The 17372-nt window shown below is 42.5% G+C and overlaps 1 protein-coding gene across 2 annotated transcripts in view; it reads left to right on the top strand.

Moving 5' to 3' along the window:
- Gda (guanine deaminase) overlaps nucleotides 1-17372 on the top strand; it is a 93693-nt gene that overhangs the window by 2619 nt on the left and 73702 nt on the right. Inside the window, exon 1 of one of the 2 annotated variants that reach the window (XM_031389914.1) lies at nucleotides 6450-6760. The exons of the other annotated variant lie outside the window; for it this stretch is intronic. Within the exon in view, the coding sequence (XP_031245774.1) occupies nucleotides 6638-6760 (123 nt within the window). The 5' untranslated portion in view covers nucleotides 6450-6637. Of the gene's footprint in view, nucleotides 1-6449; nucleotides 6761-17372 lie in introns of those variants that run through there. 2 annotated transcript variants of the gene reach the window in all.

Raw genomic sequence — 17372 nt, 5'->3', positions numbered from 1 at the left:
GCTTTCTGGCTTTCTCTCTGTGGCTTGCTCAGTTTGCTTTTCTTATACATCCCAAGTGCCCAGGGTATCCACCATAGTGGGCTGGGCCCTCCCACATAAATCAATGATTTTAAAAAAAATGTCAAATAAACCTTCCTACAGGTCAATTTGGTAACGCCATTTTCCCCAGTTGAGGTTCCTGCTTCCCAAAAGACTCTAACCTGTGTCAAATTAACATAAAAACAGCCAGCACAGAGGCTCAGCCGGTGGGGATCCTAAGACTCTCCTGAAGGCAAGTAGAATATATATTTTTTTTATACTCCTTGTTCCAATCCTCAGTATCCTGGAGAATTTTTAAGTTCAGGGACACCAGGATAAGATCCAAAATTGCAGGAAGCCCTCAAGTCTGAGGGTCAGAAGTGAGCAGGAAGACTTCTGGGCCTGCTCTTAGGTTTATACTCCTGAGCCTGTGTGCCACCAAGTTGCCTGTGAATAGAATGGACCCATGCTGTGCTCAAAACAGCTAACACTTACCTCTTTTTGTAGGATGCTAACTCATGTAACTCAGAGGCCCATGTCATTCCTCTGATTAAGATTTACTGCACATAAAGCTACCTAATGTTTATCCATTCTAGAAGCACATAATAATAGTATGAATAAGCATCACCAAAATTCTATATTAGCTCCATTATCTCAACAAAGCAATTTCCATTATACTGATAATAATTCTACATACCCATAGCCTCTTATGACTTGAATTATAGCATCGGCACCATTTTATAAAATTAACATGGAATAGTGTTTCAAGTATGGTTACATAGTATTTTGTTTGGTGGCCTGGAGCTAAGAGTTCAAGGCCTCCTCCTATCTTGGCTTCCTAGTAGCTAAGATTGCAGGCTTGAGTCCTTGTGCCCAGCTACAGTGTATATACGACAATGGGATAATTCACAAATCTAGTCTTCTTGGTTGTTGGAACTGAGGAAGCTTTCATTGAACAACTGATGTAACTGTACCTGTTTTAGGGTACAAGTGCCTTTGTTGGAAACATTTAACCCACTTTCAAACTAAATCCAGACCTTCTCTGCATCTGTCTTGCCTCGGTTTGTGTTTCCACAAGCTTGAGGTAAGGAAATGTTTCCAATGTACTCAAGGAGGACAGTGGGGGTTGAAGAGTCAAGAGGAAGTAATGATGATATAGCTGAAGTCTCCAAGAAGTAGGTATAAAGAGAGTGCAGCCTTTTAATCCCAGCACTTGGGAGGCAGGCAGATTTCTGAGTTCGAGGCCAACCTGGTCTATAGAGTGAGTTCCAGGACAGCCAGGGCGATACAGAAACACCCTGTCTCGAAAAAAGAAGAAGAAAAGGGGCTGGCGAGATGGCTCAGCGGGTAAGAGCACTGACTGCTCTTCCAAAGGTCCTGAGTTCAGATCTCAGCAACCACATGGTGGCTCACAACCACCTGTGATGAGATCGGACGCCCTCTTCTGGTGCGTCTGAAGACAGCTGCAGTAAATTAGGCCTGAGCGACTAGGGCCGGCAGAGGTCCTGAGTTCAACAGAAGTCACATACATGATGGTTCACAGATACAGTGTACTCATACACATAAAATAAATCTTTAGAAAAACAAAGCAAAACAAAACAAAACAAAGAAAGAGTGCAGCCTGGAGAGTTCTGAATCTGGAGCCATTGGCATGGTGCAGCCAACTTCATGTTTTCTCAAATCTTGAGATGTTAAAGGTTGAAACCACGCAAGTTCAATGTCCGTTGGGATGAACTGGTAAGTGTAGACCTCAGTGGAGAGGAAGTGAAAGGCCTGAGTAGGGAAAGAGTGAATCATTTATACGTAAGCCAGGATTGTGTCATAAAAACTTCAGTTCCAAGGAAACCAGCTGATTATGCAATAAGGCCTCACCCTTTATATTGGATTCTGCTCATAGGAAAAGAAAATTACACATAATCATTTAATAAATGTGCAGGGAACACGAGTCATTGTTCAGGCATTGGACAGTCCTTTTATTCTTCTGGCATTTCTGTTATGTATACCAGTGCACATACATATGTATAGTAGAAATGGAAATAAATTATTGAGGCATGAAAAAAAATCTCTTTTCAAGTTGTTGTTCAGGGGAGCCCAAGGGGCCCTCATAAAAATAGAAATGATACAGGCTATTGTATTGTATTGTATCGGTGGCCTCCAAGAGCTGAAGTTAAGTCCCCGTAGCTGAGGCCACCACAGAGTTCAGTCAGAGGAGTTGGAAGAATCAAGCTGGAATTGACCCGGAAGCCTCTTTAAGGACTGGCTCTCAGAGTTCCAGAAGGTGCTGTGTAAGTTGCCAAGGAAGAAATCTCAGTCACTGTGGTGGTTTGAATATGCTTGGTCCAGGGAGTGGCAGTATTGGGAGGTGTGGCCTTGTTGGAGTGGGCGTGGCCTTGTTGGAGGAAGTATGTTGTTTGGGAAACTGCTCTGTGTGATGCTGGTAAGTGCGGCTCTGCACCCGCCCAAGAGCTCTGGATTCACAAATGAAAGACACGTACATGCAACCTTTATATTTAAAATGTCTTGACTAGCTCAATAGCTGGGCCACTCTTGAACCTCCACATGACCAACACACCCCCCTCCTATATTTCTAAGTAAATACTTGCTAAATCTATGTTTTATCTCTGCTACTCCAGACCTAATAAGGAAAGTGACCCTTGGGGCCGCTTCTCTGAGTCTTACAAGACCATGGGCTCTCCTTCCTGCACCTTTTCCCTTCTGTCTCCTTTGCCCTCCTAATAGTGGAATCCCTCTTCTTCTCTCTGCATTTCTTGCCGGGGAATCTTAAAAGTCCCACCTCTATCCCCTCTGCCCAGCCACTGGCCTCTGGCTCTTCATTGACCAGTCAAAAAAATCAACTCTTGGCAGGCAGGGTCCTGCAGTGGACGAGCGAATTCTCGTAGAAGCACAAATCAACTCCCCAGCAATGTGTCACATTGAGACCCTCCTCCTAGCTGCCTGGACGTTGGTCTTCTCCAGACTGTAGTTGGATCAAGATCTCTGGCTGAGAGTTCTACAACTCGATCCGACCTGGCCACATACTCATTACTGGGGAGGCCACGTACCCTAGAGGAGAACCTACTATTGCCACTTTACTAAGCCAGTAAAATTTCAAACTACATTCTAAATACTTATCTGCATATCTGCCAATGGCTGGCTCTGGCATCCGTGAGGTGGGTAAACTGAGGCAGGCAGCCGTTGGGGGTCGTTGCCTAGCAGATGAATCCAGATACCGACAGGGGCTGCGGCTGAAGGCAGCCAGTGATCAGAGAAGCTGCTCAGCAGACGTTTTAACTGAGGGAACAAAGAATAATTTACTGGGGCTGGCACTCTTTGTGGCCAGTGGAGAAACTATGAACTCTTTTAATTCCTTGGGGCCTGTAAGAAAGAGAAGGAAGGAGAGAAAATTCACATGTACACACACACACACACACACACTGAACGGATGAAACAAAAGTCCGAGTTCAATAACTTCATACACATAGATATACATGCATATATACATATACACATAATACATACATACAGACCTATAGATAGACATGTACATATTGACTCATAGAATGGTTAGTGCAAAGCTCCAGCAAGTAGGTTCCAAGTATTCCATACATACATGTCTAAATACACACAATTAGTGGATGGAAAGAATAATGTTCCAACCCCCATTCACACAAACTTTATACATAGGCACGTGCGCGCACACACACACACACACACACACACACACACACACAGTTAATGGATGGGAGAGGCAATGTTCTAGCCCCCTATACTTTATTCTTTCTTCCATAGCTTATATATCTCAGCAAAATCTTTCAAGCAGTATACAATTATAATGTGATTACATTTTAGTTTTCTTCTAATAAATGATTATGAAAACCAATGTGCTTTCCAATACCTATACAAAAAATAACATTACATAGTACAGTTAAAGAAAACCCATGTACATTCATAACCAAGCAACTTGTTACAGATTAACAAAGTGTAAGCAAAGCAAGATAGTATTTTTCTCAGCCAGTTTCTCTTTCTGGCAATTTGAGGTTACAAAGAAAGAAGTAATTATTTTATTATTTATCTTTAAAAGTAATCTTGTAAGAGTTCTAAAAGAATCACAAATCTAAACTTTTTTAAAAATAAAAATTAGTCATATCTATCTTAAATCCTCAAAGTGCATATCTACTCATCAGCAGTTCTTAATACATCATATCTGGAAGCTGATGGCAAAAGTGGGTATAAGAAATCAATCATCTGCTGGGCAGTGGTGGCGCATGCCTTTAATCCCAGCACTTGGGAGGAGGAGGCAGGCAGATTTCTGAGTTCGAGGCCAGCCTGGTCTACAGAGTGAGTTCCAGGACAGCCAGGGCTACACAGAGAGAAACCCTGTCTCGCAAAAACCAAAAGGAGAAAGAAAAAAAAAAAGAAAGAAAGAAATATGTCATCACCAGTCCAGTTTCTGTGAGAGTCGGATCAGCCAGTGCTGCCATTGTTCTTGTCCCCTGACCTTAAAATGTCCCTAGCTTAACTAATAAGACTGTGCGTTTCTGAGCTTCATATCGTTCCCTAAGGGCTTTTTTTTTCTTTTTCTTTTTCTTTTTTTTTTTTTAAACATCAGAGCCAGTATTAAAAACATCTCAAGCTAGCTTCACTAACAATTTTATTTTTCCAAATATTTTCTAAGGGTGGTAGTCATTGCTGACAATCTACGTCTCTAAATTTTTCTCTAGGGTGGTAACAGAAGTACAACCTGCTCCCTGTACGCAGACATAAAAATGCAAATGGAACTTAAGTCCATTTAGTATTGCTCATAAGGATATGTTTATAGAGGTGACCATTTGGTACTAGGCATCTAATTACAGGGCTCGGCCCTGCAGAAGACTGACTGGCCTTCTCAGCATTTCTTAATTGCCTGTAGCAGTCGTCAGCTAGAGAGGAACTTGTGGGGTTTCCTGCTACCAAGCTTGACTGTCAGCTAGTGTTACTGTTCGGGTCTCGTGTAGGCTACTATATCGTTGAGATCACATGGTGCCGTTTTCCTGCATCTAGAAGACACAATCTTGAAGCAAACATCTTGCTCCTCTTGGGAGAATTAGAAGCAAGAGTGGGATTGTGAGTAAAACTGATCAAAATGCATTGTAAAAATTATCAAAGAAATAAAATACAAACATTAAAAAGAAACGGTAACGGACAAATGGAAAGATGACATACGTAAGGATGGATATGACCAGTGAAGTAGCAGGAGAAGGATGGATTCCTGGAATGGGAACTTCTGAGTCGGGACAGTCACTGCGTAGAGTTACTACTTAGGAAAGGCAATGAAGAAAGGCTGCCCCATTTAGATTCAGAGGAAGCACATTGCTGTGCGGAGCAGCAGAGGAAACCTGGGATCCACACTTTGATGGTTTTTTTGTTTTGTTTTCTTTTGTTTTTTTGAGACAGGGTTTCTCTGTGTAGCCCTGGCTGCCCTGGAACTCACTCTGTAGACCAGGCTGGCCTTCTGCCTGCCTCTGTCTCCCAAGTGCTGGGATTAAAAGCTTGTACCACCACTGCCCTGCATAAATAAGTACACTGTAGCTGTCTTCAGAAGAGAGTGTCAGATCTCATTATGGGTGGTTGTGAGCCACCACATGGTTTCTGGGATTTGAACTCAGGACCGTTAGAAGAGCAGTCGGTGCTCTTACCTTCTGAACCATCCCTCCAGCCCCAATCTCCACTTTGAAGGCAATCACAAAGTCCTGCCTGCAGAACCTAACTCCAGGAGCCTGAGGCTGTTTTCTGGGGAGGGAACCCGGACTGGTTTTGCAATGACTTGGCCCAGGTTCTGATTTCATGAAAGGAACTGAAGACCTCAGACTGGATGGAAGCTTGCAGATGATTTTCTAGGTTCCTACCCTTGTACTTTAGCTCACAGCTGCCGGGAACTTCATTTTCTCCTCGTGTACAACTAAATAAATCAAATTATTTATCTCAGACACAAGACAAGTTCGTCTTGGATGTATGTGAATGGGCAAAAGGACTAAAATATTGACCTCCGGGAGAGAGAGGGACTTTGAGATCTAGATTAACCCTTGGTGGTGGAGACCCCTGTAAAGTTCCATATTAGTCAAGCTTGCAGAGATCCAGCAAAGAAGGAGCACATAGTCTGCATCCCTCAGACTCGGGAAAGGAAACTGGCCACAGGTGTATAGCTCTAAGTGACCTCTCACCTGTTGCCACGGTTGTGCAAGTTCAGAGTCTGGTGCTCAAGTTGAGGGGATGAATGGCCCTAGGATTTCAGAAGACTAAGAGAAGACAGTGTAGGTGTGCCATGAAAGCGAGTCAGAGTGGCTTGATTTCGATAACTCAAGGAGTTAACACATCCAAAACCAACGCAGGGGTGGGGAGGAAAAAAACCACACCCCACGGGAGCTGGAGCCAACTCGCAGGAGAAAAATCCTATTGGCATCCAGGAGGCAGGGAGCCAGCCCCTGGGCGCGGCCTGCAGGGGGCAGGCGATCGCCTGGGGAAGCGGGGGCAGGACGAGCCCCAAGAGCCAGCAGCTCCCGCTTCGCAGACGCAGGGACCGCTCTGCGCCCGCCCGGTGCGTCCTCCTTGGCCAGAGAACTCGCGCTGCCCCGCTGCTGCCATGTGTGCGGCTCAGACGCCGCAGCTGGCGCTCATCTTCCGAGGGACTTTCGTCCACTCCACCTGGACCTGCCCCATGGAGGTGCTTCGCGATCACCTCCTCGGCGTGAGCGACAGCGGCAAAGTGAGTGGGCACCGGGTCCCGCGCACCGCGGACAGGTGGAGGGACCCTGGCGAGGCACCGCGCATTCGGGGTTCGCTCCTGTAGAGCGAGCACGGTGGCTCCAGAGTTGAACTTTGGCTTCTAGGGAAGGCAGACTGCCTGGTCACTAGGTTTGTAGCCAAGCTAGGGCGGAATAACACCCCAGAAGCCTGGAACTCACAAAGTACTCAAACCGCACTGTAGGCATCCCTAGAAAAGGTGATTGGATTTCTTGCGACAGAGCTGACCAAGGTAGGGTGGGGATCTTTGGATTAGTGTTGTTTGCTGAATTTAACAGGTAGAATAAGCAAAAACATCTGGTTTCATTCACAGGCTCATTCATCAAAAAATGCGTTAACACTCTATGCTACACAAGTTTAATGCTGGAAGGGACAGAACTGAAGAATCTCTCTGTCTCTCTGTCTCTCTGTCCTCTCTCTGTGTGTCTGTCTCTGTCTTTCTCTCTGTGTCTCTGTGTCTCTGTGTCTCTGTGTTCTGTGTCTGTCTGTCTGTCTGTCTCTCTCTCTCTCTCTCTCTCTCTCTCTCTCTCTCTCTCTCACACACACACACACACACACACACACACACACTACAGCCATTTGAATCAAAACAAGCTGTTTCATTTTAAGGTTCAAAATGCCTTCTATGATTATAGATTTTATACCTTCCCCCTAAAATTATATTTCCACAAGTGTCCTGTGATGCCTGATACTTCTTTGCCCACACAGATGGTGACTATGTACATTAGTAACATCCTGGCCGGTTTGATAAGTGAAGTCATTTCATTTTGGGGAGGAATGGGATTTTTAATTGTTTCTCAAAGTATACCAATTTGTGGTCTGCCAAGTTGAAGACACTGTCATTGACAGTATTGAATTATGACTTAGCTTTGGGAGTACCCAAACCTGCTATCCTTAAAGAATTTTAAAAATATGTGTGTGTGTGTGTGTGTGTGTGTGTGTACATACTTGAAGTAGCATGTATGGTCAGAGAGCAACATGTTCTCTCTGTTGGGTCTCTCCTTAATCCACATGGATTCCAGGGACTGAACCCAGGTTCTCAGGCTTGGTGGCAAGCACCTTTACATGTGACCTACCACACAGGCTCCCAAACCTTGTTTTCTTGTGGTACTTGATTTTTTGTTGTTGGTGGTGGTACATTGGGAAGCATGATGTTGCGTTTCCAAGGAGATAAAATTCTCCGAGTTCACCTCATGGAGAGACTTGAGTAAACCTGGAGACCTGCATGCATATCCATTCCACGCTTGGGGTTATGATCCTCAGCTTCAGTGAACTCCTACCTGTGTAAGTCCCAAGAAACCAAACACAGACACTGAGAGGCCGGCGACAGAAAGAGATGCTAGTTTGGCCATAGAAGTTTTTCAGCTCATAGCTTTCTTTTTGGAATTAATCTCCCATTCCCTCAATTCTAATAGTAACTGATGCAACAGTATATTTGGAGGCATGATGGAAATAAGTAAGGAAAGGAAGTAAGTTATCAGAAAATTAATCTTTCCTTGAGTTTATACTGAAGAATAAGTATGTCCTGAACATGCAATTAGTGGTTGAGTCAGAGAGCCTATTCCTCTGGGAGCATGCTGAGACTCTCATTTTGCAGAGTGTGCCATTCCCACATGAGACAAAATTAACCAGGAATTGGTCACAGAGGTGGGCTAGTCAAGATACACCGCTGAAACCCCCCCTTTGTTACTAGATTGCTAGCTATTGCTCTTCTTCTGAGTGTAAGACAGTAAGTAACCCCTTCCCTAGGCTTAAAGGAAGAGAGGATGTTGTATGTATTTCAGTATTTGATTTCCCTCATGTTAAAACAGGGAATGCTTTACATTTAGGGTTGCTAAGATAAACTGGTTATTTTCATATTTATTTAAACACTTTAAGGTACATTGAAAACTAGTACATCCTTGAAGTAAGTTAATACTTGCTATCATTAGTTGCCTCTGAATTTTACTGAGCTTCTTAAACTAGTGTCAGGACACACACTAGGATGGTTTGGGAGTATCTAGAAGCACTTGCGAAGATCCTGACTCCTGGACAGCATCCTCAGAGAACTCAAATGCATAGGCCTTCTTAAAGGCATCTCTGGAGACTCAGGCAAGGCCGTGTGTGAATCACGTTCTGAGATGTCCTGGTGAATCCCTTGTATGAAATGTATAAATCTCACCTCCTTTCAGACTTAAAATTTCAGGGAAGGGACAGTTTTTCTTATCTTTTTTTTCTAGATCTATCTCCTCATTTTGGGATTTAAGATTAAAGAATGGTAATGACTATGTTTAATTCATACAAGTACAGCACATTAAAAATGAGTTAATATACTAAAACAAAACCAAAAAAAGCAAGCCAATATAAAAAATCCCTCTGTAGCTAACATTTTGGTATTATTTAGAATTCAGAGTTAATTTTTATACTCAAGCAGCATGTGGTTTTTTTTAAAAAATAAGGACTCCAAAATGAATAATTCATTTTCAAATGTTTCATTAATCTTGAAACACAGTGTGCTCAAATATTACTGATACCTTGTTCTTCCCACATACATCAGGGTCAAGTTGACTCTAAAGAATAATCAAGATTGGAACTTTCATTGTACACTTACAGAGAACCCAGAGTGAGGAGAGAGGCCCACTTGGAGGGAGTGTCCTTGGTGGTAGAAGCAAATTCTGTATAGAAATGAAGCCCTGGATAGCAGTGTTCACTTGTTACATGCTTTGAGACTATGAATGAGATGTGAACCTCTCCCAAGCTGTAGAGGAATTTTAATCAAGAAACATGGTAGCTTTGGCAATGGTTCACATCCAAAGACCTAGGTCTATGTGATCTAGCTGGAATGCAGACATGCCTCACACCTTTAATCCCTCTGGCTAGAATAAAAACATGCCCTTAGTATACACCTTTAAGGTAAAATTAGTTTGTAGAAGGAAACAGCCATGGTTGAAAGTGACATCTAATTGAAGGGCAGACTAAGTGGTGAATCAGAGTAAGATTTAGCAGGAAGAGCCAAACATAGGATACGCCCAACTCACAGGAGAACAATACAGGAAGGAGAAGCTATTTAAGAGCAGTGTGGAGAGAGGTCAGCCAGTTGGGAGTCAGTGTAATGAGGCAGTGCAGTGGAGCTGAGTTCCTTTCATGATTTCATGCAGTTCAGTGCGGGTCACCAGAGGCAATTGAAGCCAGAGAATAAGAAAAGTCACAAGATTAGAACAAATTACCAAAGTTAGTTTGAGGCCAAGCAGAGCAATTCAGTGAGAAGCTGAGAGAAGTCAGATTGAATCAGCCAGCTTAGAGAGGAGTTTGAGCCCGAACAGATGAGTTGAACCAGCTAGCCAGAGTTCAGAAAGAACTAGAAAGGATGAGCTTATTCAGCCTTAAACCTCCAAGATGATAATTACATCTGGAAATAAATGTTACTTTTATAGCAAGCCTCAGCTTCTTCCTTTATAGAATCAGATTTAAACCAGATGCAGAATGAGCTGAGGTGTGAACATGCCTGCACTTAGTTGATACTTAGCTCACACTGTGATCATTCTGCCCAACTGTTTTCCTCTCTCCCTAGCAAATCTGGAGCCTCTTGGCTATCCTGGCACTTTTGCATCTTTCTATATGTGCGGCTCAGTGATTGATAGAGAAGGAAGCTAAGGCCTGGGGCAAACCTGGACAAGAGGCACTATTGCTGGGCCTCAGCTGTACATTTTACATGGTCATGTCTGCCATTTGTATATCATGACACCTGGGAAAGAACTTAGGGTCTTTAGCTGCTAAGTCACTAGAACATTTTTGTCAGAACTTCTGAATCTTCATAGTGTGTCTTCTACTACACTGAAGATGCTGCTTAGAGAAATCATGCATCCACAGATCTGGTGGAAGAGCCAGCTTTTGAAATGTGCACCAATTACCATGTTCTATTTCCCATAATGGTCTGCTTCCCTAAGGGAACAGACACCAGATTTAAAACAAACACTTTACGGGGTAAGAGCCTGTCTGCTCTTCTAGAGGTCTCAAATCTGAGACCTCTAAACCAATGTGTGCATAAAAGGGGCTAGAATAGGTTGTGTCTTCCTTGATCAGTTCCCATTGCACTGCTTGAGACAGGGTCTCTCACTGAACTGGAAATCTACTCTTAGGGTTAATCTAGTTGATTGGCCTGCTCCCTGGATTTGCCTGTCTTCACCCCTAACCCTAATGCTGGGGTTACAGGTGACCTACACAGCTGGTCACAACCATCTGTATCTCTAATTCTAGAGGTCTCCTCTTCTGACTTTCAAGGGCACCTACACCCATTTTGTGCATGTGCATCACACACACACACACACACCATATAATTTTTAAAAGTTACATTTTAGCCAAGAAACCAAACTTGTGGTGATAAGAGAATGAAATCTTGAACCAAAAACTGGATTCAGAATGAAGTATGGAAATGGCCTTAGATAGGTCTATAATCTAGTGAGACATTAACCAGATCCACTGTGACCCATTAGAATTGAACTGGTCTGAGTATAGAGGGAAGGTTTTCTCCAGTTGAACACATTGTGATATTTAAATAATGATCTGCAGGGTAAATAGATCTGTCAGCAGGTTAGATTGGGAACAGGTAAGACTCTTTTTAATGGAGGAAATAGCCTGTGAAAATATCCTGGGATTAGAAAGGACAAAAGGCAAAGGCAATTAGAACCCAAAAGTTGAGGAGAAGGATACCACTGTTTAATATAATACACTTCTGATTGCTGGGAGCTATATAGAATTGGATAACAGTTCTTCCAGATAAAGAATGCATGGGGATGTGGATAGGCTAAGGAGGGGAGGGTGGAGATCACTACAGTGGGTTAGCTGAAGCAGAGTGCTCATGAACTCCTAAGGCTGCCACCTACTCCTATAAGAATCTGGACAACTCAATGTTTCAATTTCTAGATTTTCTTATTATTCTCATTCTAATTATTACCTCATAAGGTAATAGGAAATATTAAGTTATTTTATAATTGTAAACTATGTAGAATAATTCCATACAGGTTGTCCAGGGCCAGTATATACCAGCAGCTACTGTTATCCATGGAAGCAATAGGTGTGGACAGAATGGGCAGCTATTTAGATCAAGTCAACTGGATTGGGTGATGGCTTGGGCACATAGTGTTATTTTTAACTTCTGCAATCCAAAGCCATGTCTATAAATGTATGTAGACAGCACATACCAGTAAACTGGAGGCAGCATCTACCCAGTGATAGGAAAGTCTTTGTAAAGGAAGCAATTGTTGATCTGAACCTCAAAGAGAAGATAGAATATGAACATGAAGAGAAAGACTCAGTAGACCTAGCAAAGGGCTCATTAGTTCCCCAAATTGACAGGATGAGGAAGTCCTACTTCATCTGAGATTGCTTTACAATCTTGCTTTGCTGAAGTTCTCGGCTTGATTTACAAATCTCTGGCTCTGAGTCATCCTTTCCTCCTGCTTGGGAAAGATCCACTTCCCTGCCAAGCTCACAATCTCAGATTATCGTCCTAGTCCTGTAGAGAGAAATTGGATGCAACCATCCCCTATGAGGTGGCAGGTGTAGAAACATGGGTTTCATAAAATGATACATTCGTGCTCAAGTATCCCAGGAGTATTCTGTGACTTCCTGAGGTCTTAAGAACTGATTTCTCCATCCAAAAGGTTCATGGCAGGGATTGGAGAGATGGTTCAGTTGGTAAGGGTGTTTCCCCGAGTTTAAATCCTCAGTATCCACATAAAAATGTGGCATGGCTGCACACACCTGCAACCCCAGCATTAGGGTCAGGGGTGAAGACAGGCAAATCCAGGGAGCATGCCGATCAACTAGATTAACCCTAAGAGTAGATTTCCAGCTCAGTGAGAGACCCTGTCTCAAGCAGTGCAATGGGAGCTGATCAAGGAAGACACAACCTATTCTAGTCCCGTTTTTGTACGCATTGGAGCATGCTCCCACATACTTACATGCAATATTTACACAGCTGTACACACACACAGGTATATACACTCACACACACATGCAATACATTTACACACACACACACCCCTCACTCACATAGTGTTTGTGGCAAAAATTTGGTTATTCATTCAAGAGCCATGATTACTTTTTTATTAATACATACTGGTTAGCATCTAATATACTGGCCTTGTGGATACAACTATGATAGTAGCCAGTCATAGAAAATTTGTGGCCTTGGAATCATGGTTTCATTTTGTGGCTTCTTAGTCTCAATGATAAAGGAAATTGAAACACTGGATTCTGAAAGGAGGGCAAGGATTTTTTTTTTTTTTTAAGAGTTCAAGAGAAACAGAGTAGTCAACCTATAAATCTCAACAGCTGCTGGGAGCTGGAGAAGAAAAGATCATGGCTCCTTTTGAATTAGCGTCCAAGAAAACTGGCAGACTCAGTGATAGAGATCAGCAAGCCACCATATTGGAGGAGGGTGGGATGAGTGTCTCCAAAGAGTGAGAATGTCTTGTGTGCAGGGCAAGTGTGCTCAGGATCTTGGCTTGTATCAAAGGAGATAGAAGGATGAAGGGAAAAGTTATGCCTTTTGAGTTAGAATAGAAATTAGACAGGCTTATCAGTGATCTATAAGCAATAGTATGGAGGAGGGGCTCTTGAAATGTACATTATCTTACCAGTTATTCCTCTCATTCCTTTTGTAGGCTTTCAAGGTGCATCAGCTTTCTGAAGGATGGTTTCCTATCTAGGCAATTGCCAGGTTCAGTTGGGTTAATCTCTCGAAGGAGGAGATGGTCAAGTGTAATGGTTTAATATGCCTAAGCCATCATTCAACCCAGCTGATCCAAAGAGTTTCTAGTATTTGAGGCCAGTTTAGAATGTCAGGTCTCTACCCAGAGAGGCAACTCTGGGCTCACTGGATGTTCTTAGGATTAGAGAGAGGTCATTCAGTCATTAATACTTTAACTATCTAGGTATAGCCTCTTTGAAGGTTTAGGATGACAGGCAAAAGAGAAGAGATGATAAAGGTTAAACTGAAGATGGAGACTAAGGTAACCCTTCTAGAACATTCACATCTCTAGTATTTAGAATGCTAGTTACTCCTGGGGGCTGTCACGGGTTAGTAAAGGAAGGCATATTTAATTCTGCTAAGGATGGGATTTCATTATTTTTCAAAGATTGATAGCTACTTTTCCCACTCTCTTCTGGCTGGCCCTAACTTTCCCCAATTATCAATGTCTTTTCAGGCATTCATACCCAGCCATGCCCAGCCATTCATACTCATTTCCACTGCTGTCCTCCTATATCTCCTTTGTCTCTTGATTGAAGTATTGTTGATGCTTCTTGTTTCTCTCCCTATTCTAGTGTTTTCGTCACAGGACTGACTGCTATTTTCTTGGACCATGGGTAGTTTTTCTGCAGCCATCTGTGGCTCACTACTGACTGTAAGGTCCAAATGTCTTTTAGGAGGAATTCTAGACATGACATTCTTTCTAATCTTTTTTTTTTTTCCAATGTCATTTCTCTGTCGCATGGAATAGACTATGACTCACTCACACCATGATGCCGACATGAGCTGAGGAACGCTCTGCTACATTTCCCATGGTTCCCTAGCACTCCAGGCTCTTTGATGCCTCCATGTTTTGTGTGCTCATCTCTGTCTAGAATAGCCCTCCTTTTTGCAACCCAGTTTCCATCCTACCTGTGTCAAACTGAAATCTTCCTATTTTAAAGCTTGGCTTTGGTTTCTCCAAAGTTTCTGTAGCCACCACTTCCTAATAGGATAAAAGTTTCTTCCTCAGCCCATGCAGTTTTTCATATGCTTCAAATAAGTATTTTCTTAGTAATCATGAGATGACTTCTGAAGTCAGATTGTGAATTTAACTCTTGTCTACTTCATTTATCTGGAACAAATTTCCTTACAAATGTGAGCCTCCACAACTAAGGGTTACGTCTTGAAGTTTAATGCCTGTTGCGAGGTACTAAGAGGGCAGTCACTTGATTTTAGGATGAGGTTTAGAAGGTATGGTCATTGGTATGTGAATCAGATTAGGTAAGATCCTTAGAGTTTACTTCCCATTGTAAAACTGGTGTCTTTATAAGTGCAAGACCAGAACACACACACACACACACACACACACACATACACACACACACACGCCTAGTCTCTCACTCTCTGGTGCTCTGCATTACCTCAGGACTCTGCCAGCTCTCTTTGAATAGCCACCATGTTTATTCCTGGTGCTGTAAAATCAGCAGCAGAAATGGACTAAGACTGAAGTATGTTAGCTCCAAGCTGTTTGTCTCCGTGTGCATGTCTAAGGTTCAACACAAATACCACCACCCATCTTTTTATTGTTTTTTTAATTACTTCTTCCTTCATTTGAAGTCCCTTATTGTCTGTTTTTAATTATAGAAAATTCACATGCATTTGCTCTTTCTGATTTGTGTGCATTCTCATTCGTAACTTTACGTTCATGGTGCATCTATAAAAAGTCGAAACTATGCAATACTTCCTAGCAACACAGGCTCCTTCAAATAGAATAGATATTTATTCAGTGTTCTGAAAACTTATAGCAACTGTTATATAGTTTGTCTTCCTTATATGCCTTAGTAAGAACAGCATTAGATATAATTTAGTGTGGTCTCAGGAGTGATTTTTATTGAACAAAATATAAATGTTCAGAAGCTGTGATGATGATTAAATCCATTCTGCTTTGGAAATGATGTTATTTTAAAGAGGATTTTGTTTTATTACAAAACACAAGAATTGAAGATTGCTTTTCTGTTTTCGCTACCTCTGATATATCATACTTTTAACAGTTTTTTCTGCAGGTTTTGAGTGCCTGCTGTATATACATGCTTGATATACTGAAGAACTAGGTTCTGTAGCTAATTCCTCAGGAGCAGCATGTTCCAGCTTCAGTGCAATATAGATTTTCTATTAAACCTCAGACAAATTTTTAAATGAATTTTTTCAATGAATTAATTTTCTCTAATGAAAGTTAGACTTCAAAATTAATACCATCAGTGGCTACAACAGCAAGTAACAGAAAGCCCAGAGAAGTGGTGTGGCTCTCCCAGTGAGATACAAAGCAATGTTGGGAATTGAATCCAAATCTGTTTTCTCTTCAGCATTTATAACTTTATGAGTCTGATTAAATGACTCCTGCTTCCTACAGGGCTGGGGTAGATTTCAGTAGTTAAAACATGCGCCTCACAACCAGTGAGACCTTGAAGAAGAAGTACAAGTGTCTGTAATCCCAGCAAGTCCCCACCAGGAGAATGGACATTGGGTTCGCTAGTCTACTGTAAGCAGCAGAAAAACAAGAGGCCCTATCTCAAACAAGACTGAAGGCAGGAATATCTCAGGTCATCTTCTGACCTCTACAATCCTCCCCGCATCACACACACACACACACACACACACACACACACACACACACACACAGACAGACAGACAGACAGACAGACAGACAGACAGACATACCCCATAACCCTAGGTATATTTCAGCAACTGAAACGTTAACTGTTTCTTTCAGTCCTGACTCCTTGATCCCATGCCTATAAATTCCACACCGAGAGACCCATCATTTATTCTTCAGTGTTGTCTAAGATCTCTGACCTGTCATTCCTTCTTAGTTCCTTCTCCCTGAAACTGTGACACCTCTGTCTTGGACTCTTTCTTCAGCAGTGTTTTCATTTCTTGCTAGTAAAGATATTCCTATCTATCAGTTCCCAAAGCCTAACAATATAAGTAACATCTGGATGTATCAAAATATCCTCAGCCTTCTTACAACTGCAATCTTTTAATTTATGTATTCATTTGACATTCTGATTGTACTCTCCTTCTATCTCTCCCTTCCTCCCACTCTCACCCCTAAATACTCCTCCCCCCACTATCTCACACCCCCCCCTTGAGTGCCACCCTGCCCTGGAACATCCTATTGCAGCAGGATTAAGTGCATCCTTTCCCACTGAGGGCCAACCAGACAGTCCACTTAAGGGGACAGGATCCAATGGCAGGCAACAGAGTCAGAGATAGTCTCCACTACAATTGTTAGGGGACCCACATGAAGACAAAGCTGCACATTTGCTACAAATGTGTAGGGGACCTAGGTCTAGCCCTTGCATGCTCTTTGGTTGGTGGTTCAGTCTAAAAGGCATTTTTTTTTTAAATTGCTGGTTGATGTAGGGAGGCCCAGCCCACTATGTGTGGTACTATTCCTGGGCAAGTAGGCCTGGACTCTCTAAGAAAGGTAGAGCAAGCCAGTAAGCATGGTTCCTCCACTGTCTCTACATCAGGTTCTGCCTTCAGGTTCCTGCTTTGAGTTCCTGTTCTGGCTTCTCTAGATGATGTACTATCACCTGCAATGCAAATAAGCCCTTTCTTCTCATACTTGCTTTTAGTCATGTTTATCACAGCAACAGAAAGCAAACATACAAGCCATGTACAAACACTTTCACTTTTTAAACATTTGTTAGTGTTTAAGAAAATAAATTTGAGTTCGCACCCAGTTGCAAGTATTGGAAAAATTAATGTCGCTTGCTTTAGAACCTTGTTTTGTTTTCTTCCCATGTGACAAGAGATTTCTGGGGAATTGTATAATCCAGCTACTCAGTCATTCATT

Source organism: Mastomys coucha, unplaced genomic scaffold (assembly GCF_008632895.1).
Source record: "Mastomys coucha isolate ucsf_1 unplaced genomic scaffold, UCSF_Mcou_1 pScaffold21, whole genome shotgun sequence".
In the NCBI taxonomy this organism is placed as follows: domain Eukaryota; kingdom Metazoa; phylum Chordata; class Mammalia; order Rodentia; family Muridae; genus Mastomys; species Mastomys coucha.
The sequence above is the reverse complement of the archived record's forward strand: the minus strand, read 5'-3'. Positions and strand labels throughout refer to the sequence as shown.